The sequence below is a fragment of the Canis aureus genome, chromosome 32 (assembly GCF_053574225.1).
Source record: "Canis aureus isolate CA01 chromosome 32, VMU_Caureus_v.1.0, whole genome shotgun sequence".
NCBI lineage: Eukaryota > Metazoa > Chordata > Mammalia > Carnivora > Canidae > Canis > Canis aureus.
In genome coordinates this window covers 16,023,914-16,047,286 of record NC_135642.1, presented here as the reverse complement: position 1 = coordinate 16,047,286, position 23,373 = coordinate 16,023,914, and the positions used below count along the sequence as shown (strand labels likewise).

The window sequence follows — 23,373 nt, the reverse complement described above, 5'->3', positions numbered from 1 at the left end:
GAGACCTTATTTTACTTCAACATTCAGATCCGCTCTCTCAGAATGGATCGGTGCATACTACCAAAGACATGATAACACCCGGGGCCTATAAAAGAAAACAGCACAAGAGGAAAATCAAAGGAGAGAGGCAGGAACCGGGTTCCAAGAGCGGGGAAGCATTTAGATTACGAAGGAAGAGACGAACGCCACAATGTGAATAAAGCTGCTCCCGCCTGCCTGAGGCCCTTAACTCTTCCAGGGTAGTTAAGTAAACAGGCTCGAAGCAAAGGTAGAAGTAGCTTTTGGCCGTGGTTGGCACCCGCCTGCGAAAGCCAGCAACGCAACCGGCCGAGGCAGCCCCGCGGTCCCCGCGGGTCACGGGTCCTCCGGAGGGTGGGCTGCCCCGCGCATGCCCGGGACGCCGCTGACTCAGGTGACCGGAAGCGGTGGCCGGATCAAGATGGCCGCAGGAGAGGCAGCTGCGAGAGCTGCTGGTTGCAGCAGCTGCGGCGCTGAAACTATGGAACGGGTTCTACCTATGCTGTTGGTGCCGGTCCCTGTGGAGGCAACCGGGCGGTTGGGCTCCCGGGCGCAGTTGCACAGAGAGCAGGAGGTTCTGGGGAGCCTAACAGCTGCAGGCAGCCTGCAGGTGCTTTCCTTGGCGCCGGGCGGCCGGAGCGGCGGGGCCTGCTGCCTCAATGGCCCCTTTCGGCAGTAAGTGCTGCGGGGGGGATGCTGGGCAGTGCCGGGGGAGTACGGAGCCTTAGGTCGGCGGGCCCCAGTGCTCCCCTCCAGGCGTGGAGGTCGGGGGAGGAATGACAGCCGCAGGAGAGGCCTCAGAGGGGAACTGCGTACACTGACGGAACCTGTCCCTCGCTTTTGCAGCCCCACCCTCGCTTCCCCGACGTGGGGCGGGTGGGGGCGCGGAGAGGGCGCCCCAGCTCCCCCGCTGGCCGCTGCCAACCCCGAGTAGGTCCCGCTTGGGCGCTCGCGCTTAAATTAATTCAGCATAGGTTAAATAATCGTTACTGTTCCTCGTACCTTGCCCATTCTCTTAATTCAAAATCCTTTAACGATTGCAGCTGGGGATCATCTTTAATTTGAATCATCCTGATCGTTCCGTCACACGTGGGCTTCGCCCCGCCGCCGCCTTTTTCTTTGATAGAGTCTACTTTGCCCACTTACGTATTCATTCAACAAATATTCTTACATGCTTACTGTTACATAGGAGCATTCCCTAAGAGGTTGAGTAAGATAGCTTCTATGTGACCCTTGCATGATTTGGGAAGACAGAAAAACACAATTACAATCATGTATTAACTTTCCACTTTTGTGACTCTCTGGGAGTTAATGTCATTAAGCTTGAGAGTGGCTTCAGAATCTTTGGGCTTTTTTTTTTTTTTTTTTAAGTTTTATTTATGTAAGTAATCTCTGCACCCAACATGGGGCTCAACAACCCCAAAGTCAAGAGTGTCTTGCTCTTCTAACAGCCCTCCAGCATCTCTGGGCTCTTACTTAATAGAAAACATTTGGAAACGATCTCCTTTCTAAAACATTAAGCAGTCTCGAGGTGTGTTATCTTGGAATATCCAGGTTCTGTAGCAGTGCCTGATAGTAGAGATTTGTTTGATAAATAAGCGAGTGCTGTAATCTGTTCTCCGTTTGTATTCTTTACTCCTGATCTCTGGGTGCTAGGAAGAAGAATCTCTCCATAGGGGAAGTTGGTTTATTCAACTACGTTAAGTACCTGTGGACACAGTCCTGTAAAGGAAGAAATGAGGCAGAGAAAGGGAGAACTCTTTAGATGTTTGAGAACTTAATGGGAGATGAGACATACACACATGAGATAATGAGGGCGTTCATAAGCTACTGCATGAAATTAGTTGACTGCAGGAGGATCAGAAGGATTTATTTTTATTTGAATTGGATTTAATTTTAATTCAGGCACTTAATGTAAATGTAACAAATTTATAGTGTTCAGAGTCTACTTATCTTAAAGTATACATGGTCTTTCTTATATATGTCAAAATCACTGTACATTCTTCAGTTACTTTTGAAAATTTCCTGTTTTTTTCATGTGACAGTATAGTCCATATGCTAATAATGTTAAAGGATGTCACTGTAGTTTGCCTTTTGAGTATATCTTAATTTGTTCTTTTCCATATTTGACATTAAGATTTTTCCCCAGATGTTCATTGTAAACAGGAATTGAGTGTTCATGAAAAATCAGTCTAGGCACAAAGATAGAAATATATAATATTTCAGTCTTTTTCTCCAATAAGGACATTAGAGCATCAAGTCTGATTTTTTTTTTTTTAATTAGATCTAAAACTACTTCTGTAGAAGAAAGCTTTTTTTAAAAGATTAAACTATTGGCATGGTAGCCACCTCTTATTCCATTGTATTTTCAGAATTAGGCCTTTCATTTTATTTTTTTATTTTTAAAAAGATTTTAGACAGGTGTGTGTGGATGCACATGGAAAGGAGGAGAGGGAAAGGGAGAGAAATCTCAAGCAGACCCCTCCTGAGGGAGGAGCCCAGTCCCACCACCCTGAGATCATGACCCTGGCTGAAATCAAGATGTCATCGTTTAACTGGGACACCCCCTCTTGTTTATTAAATGTAATTTGATTTATTTAATTTGAAGCTGTAGCATCATTTGTTAGTCTCTTTCCACCATTGTTAGCCAATGTTGATATGTTGACATTGCACTGCGTTAAAAATTCTGTAACTGTGTTGTCCAGCATGGTAGCCATTAGCTACACGTGACTTAATGAATTTTGCATTTTGCTCAGTTGCACTATTCACATTTCAGATGTTGGGTAGCTGTGTGTAGCTGTTGGGTACCATATTGGACAGTGCAGATATATAGAGCACTTCCATCATTATGGAACGTTCTATTGGACAGACCTATAGTATACTATCTTGGGGTCTTAGTAGTCTATAAATAAAAATAGTCACTTTTTAAAGTCATTGGAAGCATTTCAGTTAGCAAAACCTATTTTGTTAATAGTACCACCTTTTGTAAATAATATACATATTTGGTTGTTGAAACTTGTCCTTGATGAAGGAATAAAAGCAGCCATCATTTATTACCCCATACCTTTTTTTTTTTTTTTTTTTTTTTTACCACCCACTCCTACATTGTTGGCCTGAAGATTCAGGGCTCGGGGAGGGGTGGGAAGGGGGACGTCCCAGAGCAGTTTACATTCCCTCAAGTTGGATGTAGAATTAATGCTGCTAGTGGATGAACTAAAGAATTGTTCTTTACTCATTCTATCCTTCTACCCTCACCATTGTGGGTAAATATTATTGTGGATAGTAGAATATAATAATTATGCTTTTTCCATAGCTTTATATGGGAGGATTCTCATAACGGCAGCTCACCAACAGACAAGCCCAAACTTCTTGCTCTTAGTGAAAACTATGAACTGTTTATCTATGAATTTAATTTGAAAGATGGAAGATGTGATGCAACCATTTTGTATAGCTGTAGTGAGGAGACATTGCAGAAGCTCATTGAAGATCAAAATATCAGTAAGTATTTACAGGTGGTCTCTTAGCATGTTGAAATCTGTGTAATCTTATATATTCCAGGAAGAGTTCTTATAGAGATGAAATCAGAGAGGGAGATTTGCCTTGTCCAGTAGTCACTAGCCACATGGGGCTATTGAGCAATTGAAATGTGACTGATGTGAATTAAGATGTCCTCTAAGTGTCAAATACATACCAGATTTTGAAGGCTTAGAGTAAGAAAGTAGGGGACGCCTGGGTGGCTCAGTGGTTGAGTGTCTGCCGTCGGCCCAGGGCGTGATCCTGGTTTCCCAGGATCGAGTCCTGCATCGGGCTCCCTGCATGGAGCCTGCTTCTTCTCCCTCTCCCTGTGTCTCTCACAAATCAATAAATAAAATCTTAAAAAAAAAAAAAAAAAAAAAAGAATAAGAAAGTAAAATATCTCATAAATAGTTTTTTTTATATTTATTACATGTTGAAATTATATTTTGGATGTAACGGGGTAAATAATATGTAAAAATTAGTTTCACCTGTTTTTTTTTTTGTTTGTTTTTTTTTTAATGCAGCTACTAGAACAAGTGCAGTTCGCATTTGCGGCTGATAATATTTCTACTGGATAGTGCTGATCTAGACTGATTACCCATCCTGAGGGCTGCAGGGAACAGAAATCAAAGCACTCAGGCTTCTATATTTAAGGCAGTAGCATACTCAATACCCTTGGTTTTAAGGATCCTTTTCTTCTTTTAGATTTTTTTCTTTTTAAGTAATCTCTACCACCAGTGTGGGGCTTGAACTCACAACCCTGACATCAAGAGTCACATGCTCTTCTGACTGAGCCAGCCAAGGGCCCCCTTCTTTTTCATTCAAAAAAAAAAAAAAAGAAGAAGAAGCCTGTGATTGTTCTTGTGGGGTTCCTGAGATAAATGGTTTTTTGTTGTTTTTTTTTCCCCCGAAACTTCTGGTGTGGTACCAGATTCTGGCTGTAAACAGAAGGAACAGAGACATTGTAGGCTATCTTCTTTTTTTCTTTTTTTTTTTTTTTAAGATTTTATTTATTTATTCATGAGAGACCGAGAGAGAGAGAGAGAGAGAGAGAGAGGAAAGAGAGAGGGGCAGAGACACAGGCTAGAGGGAGAAGCAGGCTCCATGCAGGGAGCCTGATATGGGACTCCATCCTGGGATCACTCACGCTCTAGGCCGATGGCAGGCGCCCAGCCGCTGAGTCACCCAGGTGTCCCTGTTGTAGGCTATTTTTATTCATCCTCTTACCTCCTACCTACCAGTAATCAATCACTTGTTTAGGTGGGTATGATCATAACTGCTTCAAATTGGACAAAGTGCTGTTTCTTTTTTGTTTTACCTGTTTGTGTTCACAAAATCAGAATTACCAACTGTAAAATTGTGACCAGTAAGTTTGAAATAATATCATTTTGTTTCCTAGGTGTTTCCTTTTTATCTTTGAGAATTCTGTCATTTCACAATAACACATCATTATTGTTCATCAATAAATGTATTGTCCTACACATTATATTTCCTGAAAGAGATGCTGAGATCAGAGTACTCAACTGTTTCACGTTACCCTTGCCTGCACAGGCAGTGGACAGGATCATTGATGTGCAGCTCTGCAGAGGAATTCTTTTTGTTTTGAGTAGTTTAGGCTGGATCTGTATCCTTGGCAGTAAAGATGGGGATATGCGGCGGAGAGGGGATGTGCCTGGAAAGGTGAACCTTTTTTAGGCTTTTAGTTTTAGGGACTGGTATATAGGTAGAATGGTTAGTTTTTCAGTACAATTTTCCAGGGAAAAAGATCTTCATGAACTTAAAATAATCATTATATTGCTTTATATTCCACTGAAATATTTTCTAGTAAGTACATTTTTTTCCATAGGCCTAATCATCCCAACTTATTTGTGTTTTTAAATTACATATGCTCTGTATTACCTATTTATTCAAAACATGCTTGTTAAATATCTATGTGCTTGTTCTAGAAAGTATTTTGAGAACTACTTAGGTGTGATACATACATTTTCATGTATGAATACAATCCACTTATCTCTAATGATTCCATCATATTAGTGAATCATAGGGTTTGCTTAACCACTTTTAATTTGGTTTTGGAAATATTAGGGGTTTCTTTTTGTCTCTATAGATCCATAGATTATCAGCAAAATTGTTTTTGAAGACTTGAGAAATGACCCTTTACATGATTGTGGAACTTTTATTTCTGAATTAAAGGGGTGGTTTTTCTACTTAAATATAAAATAGCCTTTATTAAAATTTCTTTTGTAAAAATGTCATAAAATGTTGCATTAACTTCATCTTTGTTGCCAGATAATAGATGGTGCTGTCCAGCAAGGTAGACACGAGGCTTATATGTCTATTGAGCACTTGAAATTGGCTACTGTGATTGAGAAATGGAATTCTTAATTTTACTTAATTACTTTAAATTTAAAAGCTGATGCTTTATTCAGTTATTGGAGAACTTTTAAGTATATTTAAGTTCTCGAATGTGAATTTAATGAAGTTTAAGTACAGATCAGGTATTTTCAATGAAAGTTTAGTGTCTAAACAGATTTGCTGTAGGTGTAAAATACCAAATTTTGAACATTTTTATGAAAAGTTGTAAAGCATCTTAATTTTTTATATCAATTACATGTTGAGATGGTAATATTTTGGATATATTGGATTAAGTAAAATGTATTATTAAAATTAGGTTCACTGGTTTCACTTTAATAAGGCTACTAAAAAATGTATAATGACAGATGTGGCTCACAATACATATTTCTCTTAGCATTGTTATAGAAAACTAGTGGAAAATATTAGCAGGGTATCAATCAAGGCCCGGCACAGTGGATTTTTAGCAAGTATTGCTGAATGAACTCTGTGGGGCCACCAACTTCATAAGTCCTCTGATTCTTGTGATGAAGGCTGCCTCAGTGTCCACTGTTCCCTTTGTTACTATATCTATAAGGTTGCAGCCATGAAGTCTGAACTCCATCCCATCTTCTGCTTTAAGTGGTGAGGCATACTTAAGACTGGTATTTTCTTTAACTCTGATTCAAAGACATTTTTGACATTGTGGATGGAAGACATGTAGCTCACGTGGATTTAGCACTTCACCAAGAAGATATGTGTAATGAACAGCAACAGGAACCAGCCAAGATTTCTTCCTTTACTTCACTGAAAGTGTCTCAAGACCTAGATGTTGTAGTGATTGTCAGCTCCTTCAACTCTGCAGTTGCTCTTAACCTAAACTTGTATTTCAGGTATGTAGGTTACTGCAATCTCTGCTTTAAGGTAAATAATTAAAGCCATAAGAGGTTAAAAATGTACTTGTTAGCTTTTTTTTAAACCAGTTTTAGAGCAGCCCGGGTGGCTCAGCGGTTTAGCGCCACCTTCAGCCCAGGGTGTGATCCTGGAGACCCAGGATCGAGTTCCACATCAGGCTCCCTGCATGGAGCCTGCTTCTCCCTCTGCCTTTGTCTGTGCCTCTCTCAATCTGTGTCTCATGAAAAAGTAAGTAAAATCTTAAAAAAAAAAAAAAAAAGTTTTATTTCTCTATTCAGTGAGATTGTGTTCTAGCTACTACATAGATTGTTATTGTAAAATTGTGCAAAAGACCATTGGCTACCTTTTTATTTCTTAATATATATCAAAGTTGTGATTATGATTTGTATATGTTATTACATATCGGTTATATCATGTTATTAAGTAATCAAGCACAACTTAAAAAATAATAAAGTACATAATGTACAACAGCATAGTTGGCTTTAATACATTATTTACCTACTTTTTGCCCTACATTAGAATAGAAGATAAAGGTGTTTACCGTATTAAAATTGCTGCTTATGTGTCTGGGATCCTGGCAGCCTTAGGGATTACTTTACTCTTAAAGAACTTTGATAAGATATATTAAGCTAGATTTCTCCAACTGAGGATTTCCTCAGGTGTTTCCCTTGAAGGACCCACACTTGTGGCAATCTAAAATATATTAGTAAAAAATGACTGCTTATTTATGTTGCTTTTTTTATTTAGATATTCTAGTTACTTCTGATTTTGTAAGTTGGTTGAAAAGTGTTTCTTTTTCTTCACTCCTGGTTCTAGCTCTTTTCCCCCCGCCGGAATACAGAATGTCAGTCTCTCCTTCTCATTTTATCTTTTAAGATCTACCTCTCTCATGAGGCCTTTTCTTACTAACACCCCTTCCACTCGTAATTTTATACTAATTTTATCATTTTTTTTTCTCTTTGAACTTCTGTAGCACTTTGGCTTTGAATTACCGTTTGGCACTTAATTGTATAGTGTCGTATTATTTCTCTAATTTTTTTTCATGTTTCCCATAGACTTTGTAAACTCCTTGAGAACCCAAACTCATGGTTTGTTCTTTCAGTTCATTGTCAGTGACTTTTTCTTCCAATTTACTTTAGTTGTCCACTCCCATACTCTCTTCCTGACTTTGAGTTGTTTGAAACTATTCCTCCCCCAAATCACTACCTACATGTCTCATTTTCTAACCACAACCTTCCAAACTTTCTGTGTCACTTACTCAAGTACTCCCACTCTACTTGTCGTCTGACATCATTGGAATTTTCAGTCAGTTGACCTTCCCACTCTCATCTTCACTTCCTTCCCTTTCCAACATGGATTCTGGCCCCCATTTCAATCCCTTTTTAACATGTACCCTAAATTCTTGCTCCTGCTCTATGGTAGCACTTGGTTTGACAAAATCTTTTTTTTTTTTTTTTACTCTGCCTTCTCTGTCCCTGTACCCAAGCAACCAGGCACTTGTGAGAAAACCTCAAACAAAGGAAAATTGATAGCACTGTAAGTTCACTTTTGCTACCTTCAAGTGGTCTCTGAATATTACCTGGAAACTTAATTTTTCATGAGCCCATTCTTTACAATAATGTTTTTAAACCTCCATTTTCCCCAGGTCTCTGCTCATCTCTTTGCCCCCAAATCTTGGGTGACTTTGCCTCCTACTTATAAAGGAAGTAGAATCTAATGAGAGCTCCCTCAGTTTCTCACGTTAAGTTACAAACCTGCTTTCCTATACCCATCTTCTTGTCTTACCTCTTATTACAATGATTCCTCTCCTTCTATGAAGGCCCATCCCTCTGTACTCTGGATCCTAATTCTTCCTTCTTTCTTAGAGACTGTTTTCCATTTCCATTTCCATATATATATATATGATATCTTAAAGATATCTTAAAGATATAAGAGATATATATAAGAAATATATATATAAATCTTGAACCTCTTTTAAGTATTACATCCATATCTAATTAATCACCAGGTCCTAGTCATTCCTCCTCCTTAAATGTTTCTTGAATACACTTAACTCCTGTGTTATCACTCTCCTCCATGCCACTGTCATCACTTACCTGAACTAAGGTAAGATAACAGCTCATAATTGGTCTCCTGATGTCTGCTTTTACCCCCTCAACTTCATGCTCTGTACGATAGGCAGAGTGATATTGTTAAAATGGATAGCTTCTCAGAGGAATAGCCAGGTATTAACATGTGGGGACAAGGTATCCACCTTTTGTTTGGAAACTACCTTTTCCATGCATCGTTTTTTCACACTGTCCTCCTGCCTTCTCTAACTTATCACCTTGATACATGTTTAATAACATACTACCTTCAAATTGTTGAAAGGGTTAATAGTAATTTAAGTTGCTCAGGGTGTTTAAATGCCTCTCTTTCTCCCCCAGCTACTCTTCTGTATCTGATCAGATTGCTTTTCTGTTTAAAACCCTTATTTAGCTTCCACCCACCAAAATGAAACTAAAAATCGTTAATAGTCCATCAAGCACTGCACTGTATCCTACCAGCCTCATCTCATACCACCTTGCTTTTCATCTACTTTTCTTACTAACACCCCTTCCACTTGTAATTTTATACTAATTTTACCATTTTTTCCTCTGTGCTACCTTAACCACCTTTGTGTTTCTCAAATGTGACAGCCCTTTTCCTGCATATACTCTTGCACATACACCTGCACTTGTATTTTATCTTTCTAGTTCTTTTTATCTTTCTAATACATTGCCCTGGTCTCGCCTATGTTTTTTTAAGATTTATATTTATTTATTCATGAGAGACAGACAGGCAGAGAGAGAAGCAGGCTCCATGCAGGGAGCCTGATGTGGGACTTGATCCCAGGACTCCAGATCACACCCTGGGCTAAAGGCAGGCGCTAAACTGCTGAGCCACCCAAGGATTCCCTGGTCTCAGCCTAAATCTTACTTTGTGGTGACAGTATTGTGAGCACTTAGAAGCCTGGGCCTTTTTTTTTTTTTTTTTTTTAAGATTTTTATTTATTCATGAGAGACACAGAGAGAGAGGCAGAGACATAGGCAGAGAAAGAAGCAGGATCCATGCAGGGAGCTCAATGTGGGACTCGATCCCTGGACTCCAGGATCACTTCCTGGGCTAAAGGCAGATGCTCAAATGTTGAGCCACCCAGGCGTCCCAGTAGCCTGGGTTTTATAGTCACATTGACCTGTTTCAAATCCAGCTCCACTGTTTCTCTGAGCCTTCATTTCCATATCTATAAAATGAGGGTATATTTACCTCAGAAGGTTGTTGAAAGGCTAGTTTATATGAAGTTTTTATCACAACATCTGCAATATAGTATACAATAAGTGCTCTTATCTCTTCATAAAGCTAACTGCCCATATGTGCCAAATTATTGTTTTCCTTTTTTTTTTTTTTTTTTAATTTTTATTTATTTATGATAGTCACAGAGAGAGAGAGAGAGAGAGAGGCAGAGACACAGGCAGAGGGAGAAGCAGGCTCCATGCACCGGGAGCCCGATGTGGGATTCGATCCCGGGTCTCCAGGATCGCGCCCTGGGCCAAAGGCAGGCACCAAACCGCTGCGCCACCCAGGGATCCCAAATTATTGTTTTCTTAATTGAGATATAATTGACATACATTATATTAGTTTCAGATGTATAACATAATGATTCAGAATCTGTATGTATATATTATGAAATGAACACCACAATAATTCATTACCACACATAGTTATAAATGGGTCAAATCCTTAAGGCTGACTTTAGCATTCTGCTATAAGCATTGGAGATTAAGAGCCCTGTTTGCAGAAACTTATTGTCTGTATTGTTTCTTCTGAGTGACACCTCCTCCCACCCATTTTTAATAGGAGTGGTACTAATACAGATTTGGATTTGATCATCATTGTTGACCATGGCTATCATTTTAAAATGTAGGCAACACCCAGGACACCTACTGTGTGAAAGAACTCTAGAAGACATTCCTATTGAAGGCCCTGAGGGGATCGATGAAGATGATCCTGTTAATTCTGACTACAACATGAAACTGACCAAGTTTTCCTTTCAAGTTGATAGGTACAGAAACTCCTTCTTTGGATTTACTTTATTATTTCCATATTGTGTCCTTTTTACTAAAGGGCTTTACAAAAGTAGACACTTCTTTTTTTAATGCATCATCTTCCTGATTTAGTATTTTATTTAGTGCCTTTCACTGTAACAGGTGTGAGTTCTACCCTATCTTCCAGGTCTTGGAAAGCCCAGCTATCATCACTGAATGAAATAATAAAGAGCTCCAAATGGGAGGTTCCCTGTTGTGCTCCATGGTTCCAGAATATTTTGCATTTGGAGTCACCGGAATCTGGTTACCACAGTACTAGTACACCAGGCTGGGCCTTCATCCCACAGGATGAAATGCATAGCCACTACAAGTTTCCACAGAAAGATCATGCCAACACCGGTGACCCAGGAAGATCATGGAAAATAATGAACATTAGTGAACTAAAGGAACCTGTTGAGCTTACATGTATGTCTGTGACAGGATTCAGTGTACTGTTTACTTGGGCAGTGGAAAAGATGGGCTGCACCATTGTCCTTTGGGATTTGGAGACCCAGGGTATCCAGTGTTTTTCCCTTGGCAAAAGGTGTATTCCTATAGATATGAGTGGAGACCAGCAGCTGTGCCTTGTTTTGACAGGTGAGACTGTCTTGTATCAGGTTGAAATCCATTGCTGAGAGGTGTGCTTTCTTAACATATTTTATTTTTGCTCTGGTGATGTCAGTGCCTACTCTTCTAAGTGGTAATCTTCACGAGGGAAATTTAGTGTTGCTTTTGGTACTCTTGTCTCCTGTGTTTGATTTTTAATTAAGGTTATTTTTGCTCAGCTAAATGTTCAGATACCAAGTCAGAGAAAGTTTTAAGAGTAATAAAGGTTGGTTTTAATCCAGGGAGTCTTGACTTGACTCTGTGCAAGCAAACGTTGCAAGCTGGCTGCTTGTGGGCCACCTATGAACTGCAGATTTATTTTGTTTGGCTTGCACTATCTAGGCTTTTTAAAAAAAGACTTTATTATAAACATGTAAAATTAAAGGATTTCTAGCTGTTACTGAAAAATTATAAGATCTGGCAACACTAGGCCTGCATTCCTGCATAGTAACTTATGTGTTGGAGTTGAATTTCAGTTCTCTTAGATGGGTTCTCATTAGGCTCTTCTTGCACTTGTCTCACCACCTGTTTGGGCCTGTAGACATTTGAGTTTGATATTTAAGATACATATTCATTCAGCATTTATACTATAACCTCCTATAAAGCTATTACATGATGTGATTGAACTATCTTTATCTCCTTTAATACCCAAATTTTGGTAATTATGTATTTCTTTGTCTCGAGAGCATGCTCTTTGTTTTATCTTAGTAAATCAGAAATGTAACATCTTCGTAAATAGTTTAAAATTCCAGGGATTGATTGTGTAGGATAATAGAAAGTAGAAAAGTGAGATTTAGTACTATTTCATAGGGTCCATTGTTGTTGCTAGAATGTATCCTATGGTCCATGTTTAAAAAATAAAACTCTTCTTTAAAAACATTAAAACATCAAATGAACTATGGTCATAGTAGTATCGTGTCCAATAAATATATTTATAATTATGGCACTGAAGTATTAATTAGAAATTTGTGTTATAATCCTAAAACCTAAGTCCTCATAATTTATTTAAGGTAATTTTTATTTTCCTTGTAGAAAATGGACTCTCCCTGATTTTGTTTGGATTGACTCAGGAGGAGTTTTTAAATAGACTAATGATCCATGGAAGTGCCAGCACTGTGGACTCTCTTTGCCATCTCAATGGTTGGGGGAGGTGCTCAATCCCCATACATGCGCTGGAGGTAACAAAATTAAATGTCTGTATGACTTTGCTTGATTATTTTCTGTCATATACTCTTATTTGACTGAAGATTTGGGAGAATTCATTTAGCCTAGCAGCAAAAAGAATTATAGTCTTTACCCAACCATTTGCTTAGTTCTGATTATTACCTGATTCTGCTTAGCAGTTTACCCTTTTTGGCCTTAAAAGATATAAAATTATAACAAACACTAAGAAATAAAAAGTTGCAAGGAATGGAGGCAACATTAAATTGGTAAGACTAAATAAAGGGGAAGCAAGCTATAGAAAGGGTGAATAAGAGTAATCTTTTGTTTCTGCCTTATGGTCCCCACTCTCTCTCCAGCTGTAGAAGCAACATAACCTGAATTTGTATAGCATTTTTATAGTGCACCCTCTTTTTTTTTTTTTTAAGATTTTATTTATTTATTCATGAGAGACACAGGGAGAGAGAGAGGGGCAGAGACACAGGCAGAGGGAGAAGCAGGCTCCATGCAGGGAGCCCGACAACTTGGGACTCAATCCCAGGTCTCCAGGATCACACCCTGGGCTGAAGGCGGCGCTAAACCGCTGAGCCACCCGGCTGCCCTATAGTGCACCATCTTATATGCATTATCTAGTTTTGTCTTAAAATAACCACATGAGATGGGTTGGATAGTTTTTACTCATTTCATTTTACAGATGAAACACCTTAGGCTCAGAATGGTTGACTAAGTGGCCCATAGCAGTACTGATAAGAGCTGGATGTAGAATCAAAGTTAGGGTACTTTTCTCTATACCACACAGCCCCTGAAAGGTCAAAAACTGAAAGTTAATAATGTTATGCTTATATTTGTATTTTTAACGACAGCTTTATTGAAATATAATTTCAGGATGCCTGGGTAGCTCAGTTAGTTAAGCATCTGCCTTCGGTTCAGGTCATGATCCTGGAGTCCTAGGAGTGAGCCCCGTGTCCGGCTCCTTGCTTAGTGGGGAGTCTGTTTCTCCTTCCCCCTCTGTAGCTCCCCCTGCTTGTGTGCTCTTACTTGCTTTCTCAAATAAATAAATATAATATGTTTTTAAAAATAAAATAATTCACATACTAAAATTCACCCATCTAAAGTATAAATCCAGTAGTTTTTAGTCAGGGTCTTATAACTATCAACACTAATTCCACAACATTTTCATTACTCCAAAAAGAAACATCCTTTGAGCATCTGATTTCAATTATTACTGTTTGGTCATTGTTTTGGCTTTTTGTGGTTGTTGTTAAGATTTTTATTTATTTACTTGAGAGAGAGAATGAATGGTGGGGGTGGGGAGAGAAAGAGGGAGAGAGAGAAGCAGACTCTGCTGAGCAGGAAGCCCCATACAAAGCTGGACCCCAGGAACTGGAGATCTTGACCTGAGCCAAAGGCATCTGCTGAACCACCCAGGCACCTTGTTCATTGTTTTTAAATATGTTATTTTGAGAATTTTCAAATTTACAGAAAAAATTGCAAAAAATACTGAAATGAACATCCACTTACCCTTCACCATTCATCAGCTGTTAACATTTTGTCTTGACTGTGTACTTCTTGTTTTTGCCAAACTATTAAAAAGTTACTAACTTTGTAACTCTTCAAGTACTTTGGCATAGATCATCTAAGAACAACAATATTCTCTTACTGGGATCCCTGGGTGGTTCAGCGGGTTAGTGCCTGCCTTCAGCCTGGGGCATGATCCTGGAGTCCTGGGATTGAGTTCCACATCTGGCTCCCTGCATGGAGCCTGCTTCTCCCTCTGCCTGTGTCTCTGCCTCTCTCTCTCTCTCTCTCTCTGTCTCTCATGAAAAGATAAAATCTTAAAAAAAAATTATCTTATTTACTCATATACAATTCAGTTTTTCCTCCCACCAATCAGAGCAAAGGCAGTTTTGTTTGTTTTTTTGTTGTTGTTTTTAGGGTCTCCATTTGGGGGCAGTTTTTCTAGCTTACGGTTTTTGGACAGTGTCGCTTTGTATGGACTCTAGGTTTATCCTCCCTTTTCCTCCATCCATATGGAACTTCCACCAGTACCTCCCACCTCAACCTGCCTGGTCTGTTAACATCAGAACAGAACTTCAAAGTATGATCCTTAGACTAACAGCATCACCATCACCTGGAGATTTATTAGAAGTGTAGATTATGTCCTACCTCAGACCTACTAAAATAGAAACTCTGGTGGCAAGCAATTTACATTTAAATGAACTCTCCAAATAATTCTTAGGCACAGTGCTTTAGGGTAGGAATGGCAAACTTTTTCTGTAAAAAATCAGATGGTAAGTATTTAAGAGTTTGCAAGTAGGTTTCTATTGCAACTACTCAGATGTGCCATTGTAGCCATTGGGAATATGTAAATGATGGGTGAATGGCTGTGCTGTGTTCCCATAAAACTTCATTTATGTAAACAGGCAAGGGCTGAATTTGGTTGATGGGCCTTAGTCTTCCAACACCTGCTTTAGGCCATCAGAAAGATGCAGAATCCTTCAGACCACAGTTGGTTTTAGAGCTGGTACGTTTCTGGATTTGTCTTTGGACTAATTTTTATCCTGGGAGGATTTTTTAATTTGTTTCCTGCATTTAAAGTGTGTGTAGGGCAGCCCGGGTGGCTCAGGGGTTTAGCACCACCTTCCCCACCCAGGGCCTGATCTTGCAGACCTGGGATCGAATCCCACGTCAGACACCCTGCATGGAGCCTGCTTCTCCCTCTGCCTGTGTCTCTGCCTCTCTCTCTCTCTCTCTCTCTCTCTGTGTCTCACGAATAAAAAATAAAATCTTTAAAAAAAAAAAAAAAAAGGTGTGTGTGTGGGACGCCTAGGTGGCTCAGTGGTTGAGCGTCTGCCTTTGGCTCAGGGTGTGATCCCAGTCCAGGGATCCAGTCCTGCATTGGGATCCCTGAGAGAAGCTTGCTGCTTCTTCTGTGTCTCTGCCTTTCTGTGCATCTCTCATGAATAAATAAATCTTAAAAAAAAAAATGTGTGTGTGAGACTGATTTTTTAAAGATTTTATTTATTGGACACGGAGGGCACAAGCAGGAGGAGCTAGAGGGAGAGGGAGAAGCAGGCTCCCTGCTGAGTAGGGAGTTTGATGCTGGGTTTGATACAGGGCTCTCAATCCCAGGACCCCAGGGATCATGACCTGAGCCAAAGGCAGATGTTTACCTGACTGAACCACCCAGTCGCCCCAGAATCTGTGATTTTTAAGTGTGTTGTATGGAAAACTTACTCAAGATGCCTAGTTAGAAAAAAAAAAAAAAGGTGCCTAGTTAGAAAGGCGAATCTATTTTAGCTTGCTTTTTCAGAGAACTTTGTATCACACTGCTTTAACACTTTAATTCAAATGGACCCTAACTTACCTGTAATAATGGTCCCCAAGTACCTATCTTTGAGTAGTAATAGATTTACAGATGGTAGAGTTCAAAGTGTTTTCTAGTCTAACCTCTTGTTTCTACTGAAGCAGAAATTGATTTTCAGAAAAGTTAGAGACTTGGCCCAGGTTTCATAAATAGTCATTTTCCTAATCCTTACCAGAGCCAGGGTATTGCAGCTAGATAGCCTTGTGTTTCTTGCAGTCTCAGTGCATTAAATTCTAACGTTAAAAAAGAATAAAAAATCCATATCCCCGATTTTTTCATATTGTAATTTTTTTTTTTTCTGATTTTCTCTTGTTTCAGGCTGGGATAGAAAATCGTCAGCTGGACACCGTAGATTTCTTTTTGAAGAGCAAAGAAAATCTTTTGAATCCATCCTCAAAATCTTCCGTACCGGATCAGTTTGATGACTTTCCATCTCATTTATATTTAAGAAGTAAGTAGAAGGGGCAGCCCAGGTGGCTCAGTGGTTTAGCGCCGCCTTCAGCCCAGGGCCTGATCCTGAAGACCCGGGATTGAGTCCCACGTTGGGCTCCCTGCATGGAGCCTGCTTCTCTCTCTGCCTGTGTCTCTGCCTCTCTCTCTCTGTCTCTCTGTCTCTCATGAATAAATAAACAAAATCTTTGGGGGAAAAAAAAAGTAGAAAAAGCTTCTACATTTGTATTTATCATTTTATTTTTTTAGTCACTTTCAAATTATTGTTGAGCATTCTGATGACTGACTGAATTGCCAAAACTCAGTCATGACATTTTATGTGCTTTGTGGAATCTTGAGGGAGTTGGTGGAATCTATAAATGTTCTTATTCTAAGTGGGGTGTTTATTGTTCATATCTTGTACTGTGCTTTGTATTTTTAGTATGCAAGGAAGAGATGACCTTTTAAATTCAAGAGAATTTTATTCAAAAGAGAATAAAATTCATTTGCAAAATTACCCACCCCTGCAACTATCTGAGACATTTAGTGTGATGGTTGAGTTATGGATTGAGACTTGTTACAAAAATTTTCAGCCTAGGGGCTCCCTGGTGGCTCATTCCTTTAAAGGTCTGCTTTCAGCTCAGATCATGATCCCAAGGTCCTGGGATTGAGCCCTGCATCAGGCTCCCTTCTCCCTCTCCCTGCCACTCCCCCTGCTTGTGTCCTCTCTCTCCCTCTTTCTCTCTCTTTCTCTCCCTCCCTCCCTCTCTCTCTCTCTCTATCTCTCTTCTCTCTCTCTCTGTCAAATAAATCTTTATAAAAAATTTTTTCAGCCTAACTCTTCAGTTTTTTTGCTACATTACCAACACTTCAAGATTTGACTCTCCTATTTAATAAACAGGAAACCTAGCTTTTATTCTTGGACCAGGTAGCCATGCACATCCTGACCTTAGAGGGATAAGGTAATAAAGTATGTTTTTCCTTATACATACAGTTTTATAATCTTTTTTTTTTTTTTCATTTGGTGATATATTATAGACCTCTTTCTTGTACCCACCCATGTTTCTATTAGGCATTTTAGACTGATCCCAACTTTTACTGTAGTTAATGTGCCACAAATGCTGTGTGTGTGTGTGTGTGTGTGTATTTTCACATATATAAAATTGTTGGAATAAATGTGTAGATGTGAAATTTCCAGGTCAAAGAGACACTTGATTTATATGTTTTTTAAAGATTTTATTTATGTCTTTGCCTCTTTCTCTGTGTCTCTCATGAATAAATAAATACAATCTTTTCAAAAAGAGAGGGATTTGGGCAGCCCGGGTGGCTCAGCAGTTTAGCGCCGCCTTCAGCCCAGGTCCTGATCCTGGAGACCCCAGATCGAGTCCCACGTCAGGCTCCCTGCATGGAGCCTGCTTCTCCCTCTGCCTGTGTCTCTGCCTCTCTCTCTCTCTCTCTGTCCCTCTCATGAATAAATAAAATCTTTTTTTTAAAAAAAGATTTTATTTATTTGAGAGGCATTTGAGCTGGGGTGCAGGGAGGGGAAAATAATCTCAAGGAGACCTTGTGCTGAGCATGGAGCCTGTCTCTGGGCTTGATCTCTCCTGACCTTAGCTGAAACCAAGAGTCGGATATTCAATGGACTGAGTCACCCAGGCACCTCATGATTTACATTTTTAAAAGCTTTGATAAATTGTCCTCCAGAAAAGTTCTATCAACTTGTACTCACTCTGATTCCATGGAGGGAATGACAACTTTTTTTTTTCCCCCATCAGTGTAGTGTTTTCACACTGTAGATTAGCAGCTTCTTTTTTTAAGCATATTCTCTCTTTCATTTTGGTGCACAGTTTTGTCTCTTCCCTCTTGCATTGCTAACTTTTTTTTTAATGATCCAGTTACTTTTTTTTTTTTAACGTCTGTTGAATTTATAGAAAAAAGCCTGGTTTGTTATAAGTGAGGCCATTAGCAATTGTATGGTCAATATTCACTTCTGTTTGGTCAGTGATTTCTCCTCATTCTGTTCTCATTTGCACTACTCTGGCTTAAAGGTTGGGGATGAGCCTGGAAATCAGTGTGGAAATAGTTTACCAGCTCTCTTGGGGGTCAAACTCATGTTTCTTATAGTTCTCATGGAATTCTGGAGGTGGAGCTAATGCTGAGATTAACAGGAATCCCTTTATTAGGACTTGTAGCTAGCAAATGAAGGTTTCAGGAACCCATACTTCTTGCTTTCATCTGCATGTTTAATAGAATGGTTTTGGAATGAGACAGGCAGAAGTTCAAATTTTGACTCTTCCATTTATTTTCCAAATTAGCTTGGGCAAGTTATTTTAACACCGCTTAACCTCAGTTTCTTCGTCTATGGAAAGGAGGCTACAACACCTACCTCTCAGCGTTGTTGAAAATCATAAACGAGGTAGCATTTATAAGACACCAAGTCCAGTAGTTAAGATACAGCATAGGTGGTCAGCAAAATGGTAGTTACTAGTAATATCAGTAAAAGATGACTAATAGTAAGTAGAATCACTAACATTTGCAGGTAAGACTTCATAAAAGTTTTGTGAGCTTTTTGAAAATAAGATATTGGTCCTTGTTTTACGCTTAAAAACACCGCAATGTGTCAGAGCAGCCCAAGATGGCTAACTTTGAGAATTCATCACTCATGCACCCCCAGGGGATTTTAATGAAGTGTTCAGTGTTGTCTAGCTATTACTTAATAATGACAGTCCCCTCAGGGAAGGGGTAGCACATGCATTCGCCCAGTATAGCATGATCAGTTCACACCTATGAAGATCAGGTCTGAATTACTAAACATGGTGACCTGGGTAATAGCAGATTTTTAGCCAAGAAACAAAATTTCCTTTAAGTTTGATCACTTACAGAAAGGAGCTAGTGACCCCCAGCCAGAGAATATAGATGGAGATCTGAAGTCTTAGAATCTTGTGACCGTGCTTTAAGAGCCTATGTGAAAGATCATTATTCCAATGGCTTCTGTAATGTTTATGGTAAAACTATAGATGGGTAACAGACCATCATTGCATGTATTGAAAACCACTAGTTTCAGTCTAAAAACTTCTGGAAAGATTGTTGGAGAACAGAATTGAACTGTCACTGTCACACCACCTACAGCCCAACTGGTTGGAGTACTTAAGTTTCAGGTTCACATTATGAAGATGACAATGTTCAGATGGTTAGTCATAAAGGTGTACAGGATTCAGTAACTGCTTCAAATGAAGTCCAAATTGCCAAGGAGTTCATTAAAACCATAGAGCATGCAGAAAATGAATATCAGACAGTGTTTAATGAAAACTATCAAATAATGTCAGACAATTACATTCAAGGCCATATGCTGGCAGCTTCCAGTTCCTTGCCCCCAAATCGACTGGAACAAGATACTGAGCTACAAGATTGGCAAAGAAATGCAGAACGCTTAAAGACTGAGTGTAGGATTCTTTGGTATGTGGAAAGAAAAGATTAAATATGTGGTCATATAGTAAATAAGTGATTTATCAACAAGGGTGATATTTTTATTACAAAAACATAGTTTAAGAGGTACCTGGATGGCTCAGTTGGTAGAGCATGTGACTCCTGATCTTGGGAGTTGTGAATTTGAGCCCCATGTTGGGTATAGAGATTACTTAAAAATTAAAAAAAAAAAACTTTTTTTAAGATTAAAAAAATTATTTGAGGGAGAGAGAGAGCGTTCGTGCGTGTGAGCATGGTGGGGGATGAATAGGGGGAGATGGAGGAGCAGGCTCTCTGCTGAGCAAGGAGCCTGACCACTCCTTGTTCAATCCTAAGACTCCAGGATCATGACCTGAGCAGAAAGCAGATGCTTAACCTACCGAGCCACCCAGGTGCCCCACCTCCAAAATTTTTTTTAAAGTGTTTTTGCTAGGGCTTTCAAAATTATTAGGTTTTCTAGACTTACGGAATACTGTTGAACCTATAACTTCATCTTGATTCTTTCTCGTTCTCTGCCTTGTAATTTCCTGTTTTCACTGTATCTACTTGTAAATTTTTTTAAAAATTCTGCCACATTTAATGATGGTCAGAGAGATCTATCCTGGAATCCTTTTACTATTTAGAAAATTTTCCTAGCCATGAAGTCCTATTACTAATATAGACAGGTAATATGCTCGGTATTTTCCTACCCATAATTTTCAAAGCACTTCTGGTACTTGAGTTGTTTTTATTGATCCGCCAACAGCTGAGGAGGCTATGCTACAAACTAGCTGAATGGAAGACACATAGATCTCTCTCCCTCTGACTGCTTTGATTATCATTTATAGCATCTCATATCTGTAGTATTCAAAAGTTTGGATTGGGCTTTTTAGGTCCTTTTGTGTGGGCAAAGAAAGTTTTCTGGAAATTCCATCATAGCCAGCTTCTGTGGGGAAGTTATTTTTAAATCCAAAGACTTGAACCACATTCCCTGCACATGAATGTGTTTGCATTTTTTCTCTTCCCTCATTGTCTCCTTCCCATCTAGTACCATTATAGTTACAGGGATCTGCATTTTTAGAAGAGTTTTACCCATTATTATTTTTTATTATTCAAGAACTGTTGACGTATTAGGGATATAGTAGAGTATAAAACCGGAAAAATGCAGATGTTGAAGGAATAATAGGTATCTGTGCTTTAATATTTTGTAGCAGATGAATCAAACAACTATGTAAATCACCAACAGAAACTAAAAATGAACCAAAGTGAAAAGAATACATTCCAGGTAGAATCTTTCTACTGTAATTTGTTATTTAAGGGAGTACTAGTGATTTGTTCTAAATAAGATGTAAAACTTGTTCCAAATTCCTCTTCCTCAGTCTTGCCTGCCAAGAACTCAAATGTAACAGTGATACAGAAACCCTTTCCACGTACTTTGGCAAGTATATTTGTGATCTCAGAATATAAAGGTGATGTAGGTATGATATGACAATTGGTAATGGTGGGCTTATTTACGTTGTTTACACTTCTATGACCAGGCCTTAAGGGAAAGTTAGTTTTAAAAAAAAAGTATTGACTTCCTCCTTATCTCCAAATACATGTCAAAAAAGAAGGATGTTTGTGCTTCAGATTTGTTTTTGCTCAGTAATACAGTCAAGCAACTTTGTTTCCAGGTGACCCATTGAGCTGTGTAAACATTATTACTTCAAATAAAATATATTTGTACTATGTGTATTATCTATTCATATCATGCTATCCTTTCTATCAGGTAGTTCAATGGGAATATACCTGTTTTGTTCTAAAAAAAAATACGGTATTTTTAGATATGTTAGTTTTATTAGGAGTATACTGATGATGTTCATGTTCATTTCTTTGGTTCTTTCTCAGATGTGGAAAAGCTGACACCAGCATTGGATTTACTTTGCTCAGCAATTAGAGAAAGTGATTCTGAAACCCAAAGCAAACACTTTTCAGAACAGTTGCTTAACCTTACACTGTCTTTTCTTAACAAACAAATAAAGGAGCTTTTTGTTCACAATGAAGGTAAGAATAGCAGCAAAGAGGGGTGTAACTGCCCTATTCCTGTGTCAGGACGGAGATACAAATGGTAGATCTTCTTGCATGAGAGAGCATGAGTCAATAGAGTGCTGTTTACTAAAGCTGAGAAACGTCAGTGTATGATTGATGAGTGACATGGATTCTAATCCTGGGAAAGTTGACAGAAAGGACTAATCATTGTGTAAAGGATTGTATTAAAATATAGAGCTACTTGTTAATAGGAAAAAGCTCAAATTTTTTTTGTCTGAAATTTGAAAACACTGAGTTTAAATTTTGGCATTTTCTAGAATTCTTTATAATCATAACAGCTTATGGCTCTTCTGTCTAGTTCTTTCTCTATGGATATATATACATACACATATATTTTTGTATATATTAAATTGGCAAATTGGTGTTTTCCATAGAATTAGATGAACATCTACAGAAAGGAGTGAACATTTTGACCAGCTACATTAATGAACTTCGAACCTTCATGATAAAATTTCCTTGGAAGATAGTAGACCCAGTAGATGAATATGATGTAAGTGAAAATGTCCTCAAAGTAAGAGAGAGTGATACATGGGAGAAACTCAGCATTGAGGTAAATATGAATAATTATCACTCATTTTATTTGCCAGATTCAGAAGATCTGAGAAAACAAACAGAATTTAGAATCTTACACTTGTGATTCAGAATCTTTGGCAAGGGTTTACGTTTTACAGATTTGGAGATCTTTGGACACAACTTCAAATTTATGTCTACAAACTTCATTTATTTAATTTAGAACACAGGTTCCCTCTTCATGCCTGATCTGCCCACTTGGATCCAGTGACGGGCACCCAACCCCAGACCCATGTGAAGTGGCACACTGTTAACAATACTTCCTCAATAGCTAGAACCTGGCACTTTAGACTTAAGTATCTGCCTGAACTTTGAATAAATCAAATTGCTGCTGATGGTTCGATCTTAGGAAACTTTTATTTTATGCCATTATGTCTTAGAAGTATACTTGATTTGGGTCCTATCTTAGATTCTAGTTAGGATATCTTGCCTTTTAAATTTTCTGTGCCTACCTGCTTGCTTTTCTTTTTATAATAGAAGTCCGTACAACCAAACTGTGTTGCCCTCCTTATGACTAGGGCCTGAAAGAATCCTTCCACCCATATAGAGAGCATTGGCTCTGGAAAGACAAAGACCAAAATGTTTAACCCAGATGATCAAACTCAGTAGGGAGTGAAAGGGATAAGTTTGACACACTGGCAGGTTTGCAGGACTGCTGGTCTTGAGGTGGAGGAATAGGGAAGTACCTGATGTGACTGCATTTTCTGTATTTCTTATTCTCAAGCCAAAAATTACTTGATTTTCCCTCTACTTTTTTGGTTTCTCTTTTCCAGTCACCTTTGCAGGTTTCATTTTCTGTTTTTTACCCTTTAACTTGCTCCAAGG

The 23,373-nt window shown here is 38.9% G+C and overlaps 1 protein-coding gene and 1 pseudogene across 5 annotated transcripts in view; both read left to right on the top strand.

The window, feature by feature from the left end:
• The first annotated feature begins 373 nt into the window (after positions 1–373).
• The window catches only part of SPG11 (SPG11 vesicle trafficking associated, spatacsin), a 71,794-nt gene continuing 48,794 nt past the window's right edge, over positions 374–23,373 (top strand). For 3 of the 5 annotated variants that reach the window (XR_013370122.1, XM_077880906.1, XM_077880909.1), the window contains exons 1-10: positions 374–693; positions 3,332–3,516; positions 4,934–5,158; positions 6,557–6,758; positions 10,724–10,861; positions 11,032–11,480; positions 12,522–12,667; positions 16,336–16,468; positions 21,778–21,933; positions 22,353–22,528. Coding sequence is in view for 4 of the 5 variants with exons in the window: in XM_077880906.1 (XP_077737032.1) it covers positions 389–693; positions 3,332–3,516; positions 4,934–5,158; positions 6,557–6,758; positions 10,724–10,861; positions 11,032–11,480; positions 12,522–12,667; positions 16,336–16,468; positions 21,778–21,933; positions 22,353–22,528 (2,115 nt within the window). In the remaining variant the exon portion in view is untranslated. Of the gene's footprint in view, positions 694–3,331; positions 3,517–4,933; positions 5,159–6,556; positions 6,759–10,723; positions 10,862–11,031; positions 11,481–12,521; positions 12,668–16,335; positions 16,469–21,777; positions 21,934–22,352; positions 22,529–23,373 lie in introns of those variants that run through there. The other 2 variants (XM_077880907.1, XM_077880908.1) reach the window with 2 other exon arrangements.
• Positions 18,950–20,007, top strand: LOC144302817 (F-actin-capping protein subunit alpha-1 pseudogene; annotated as a pseudogene).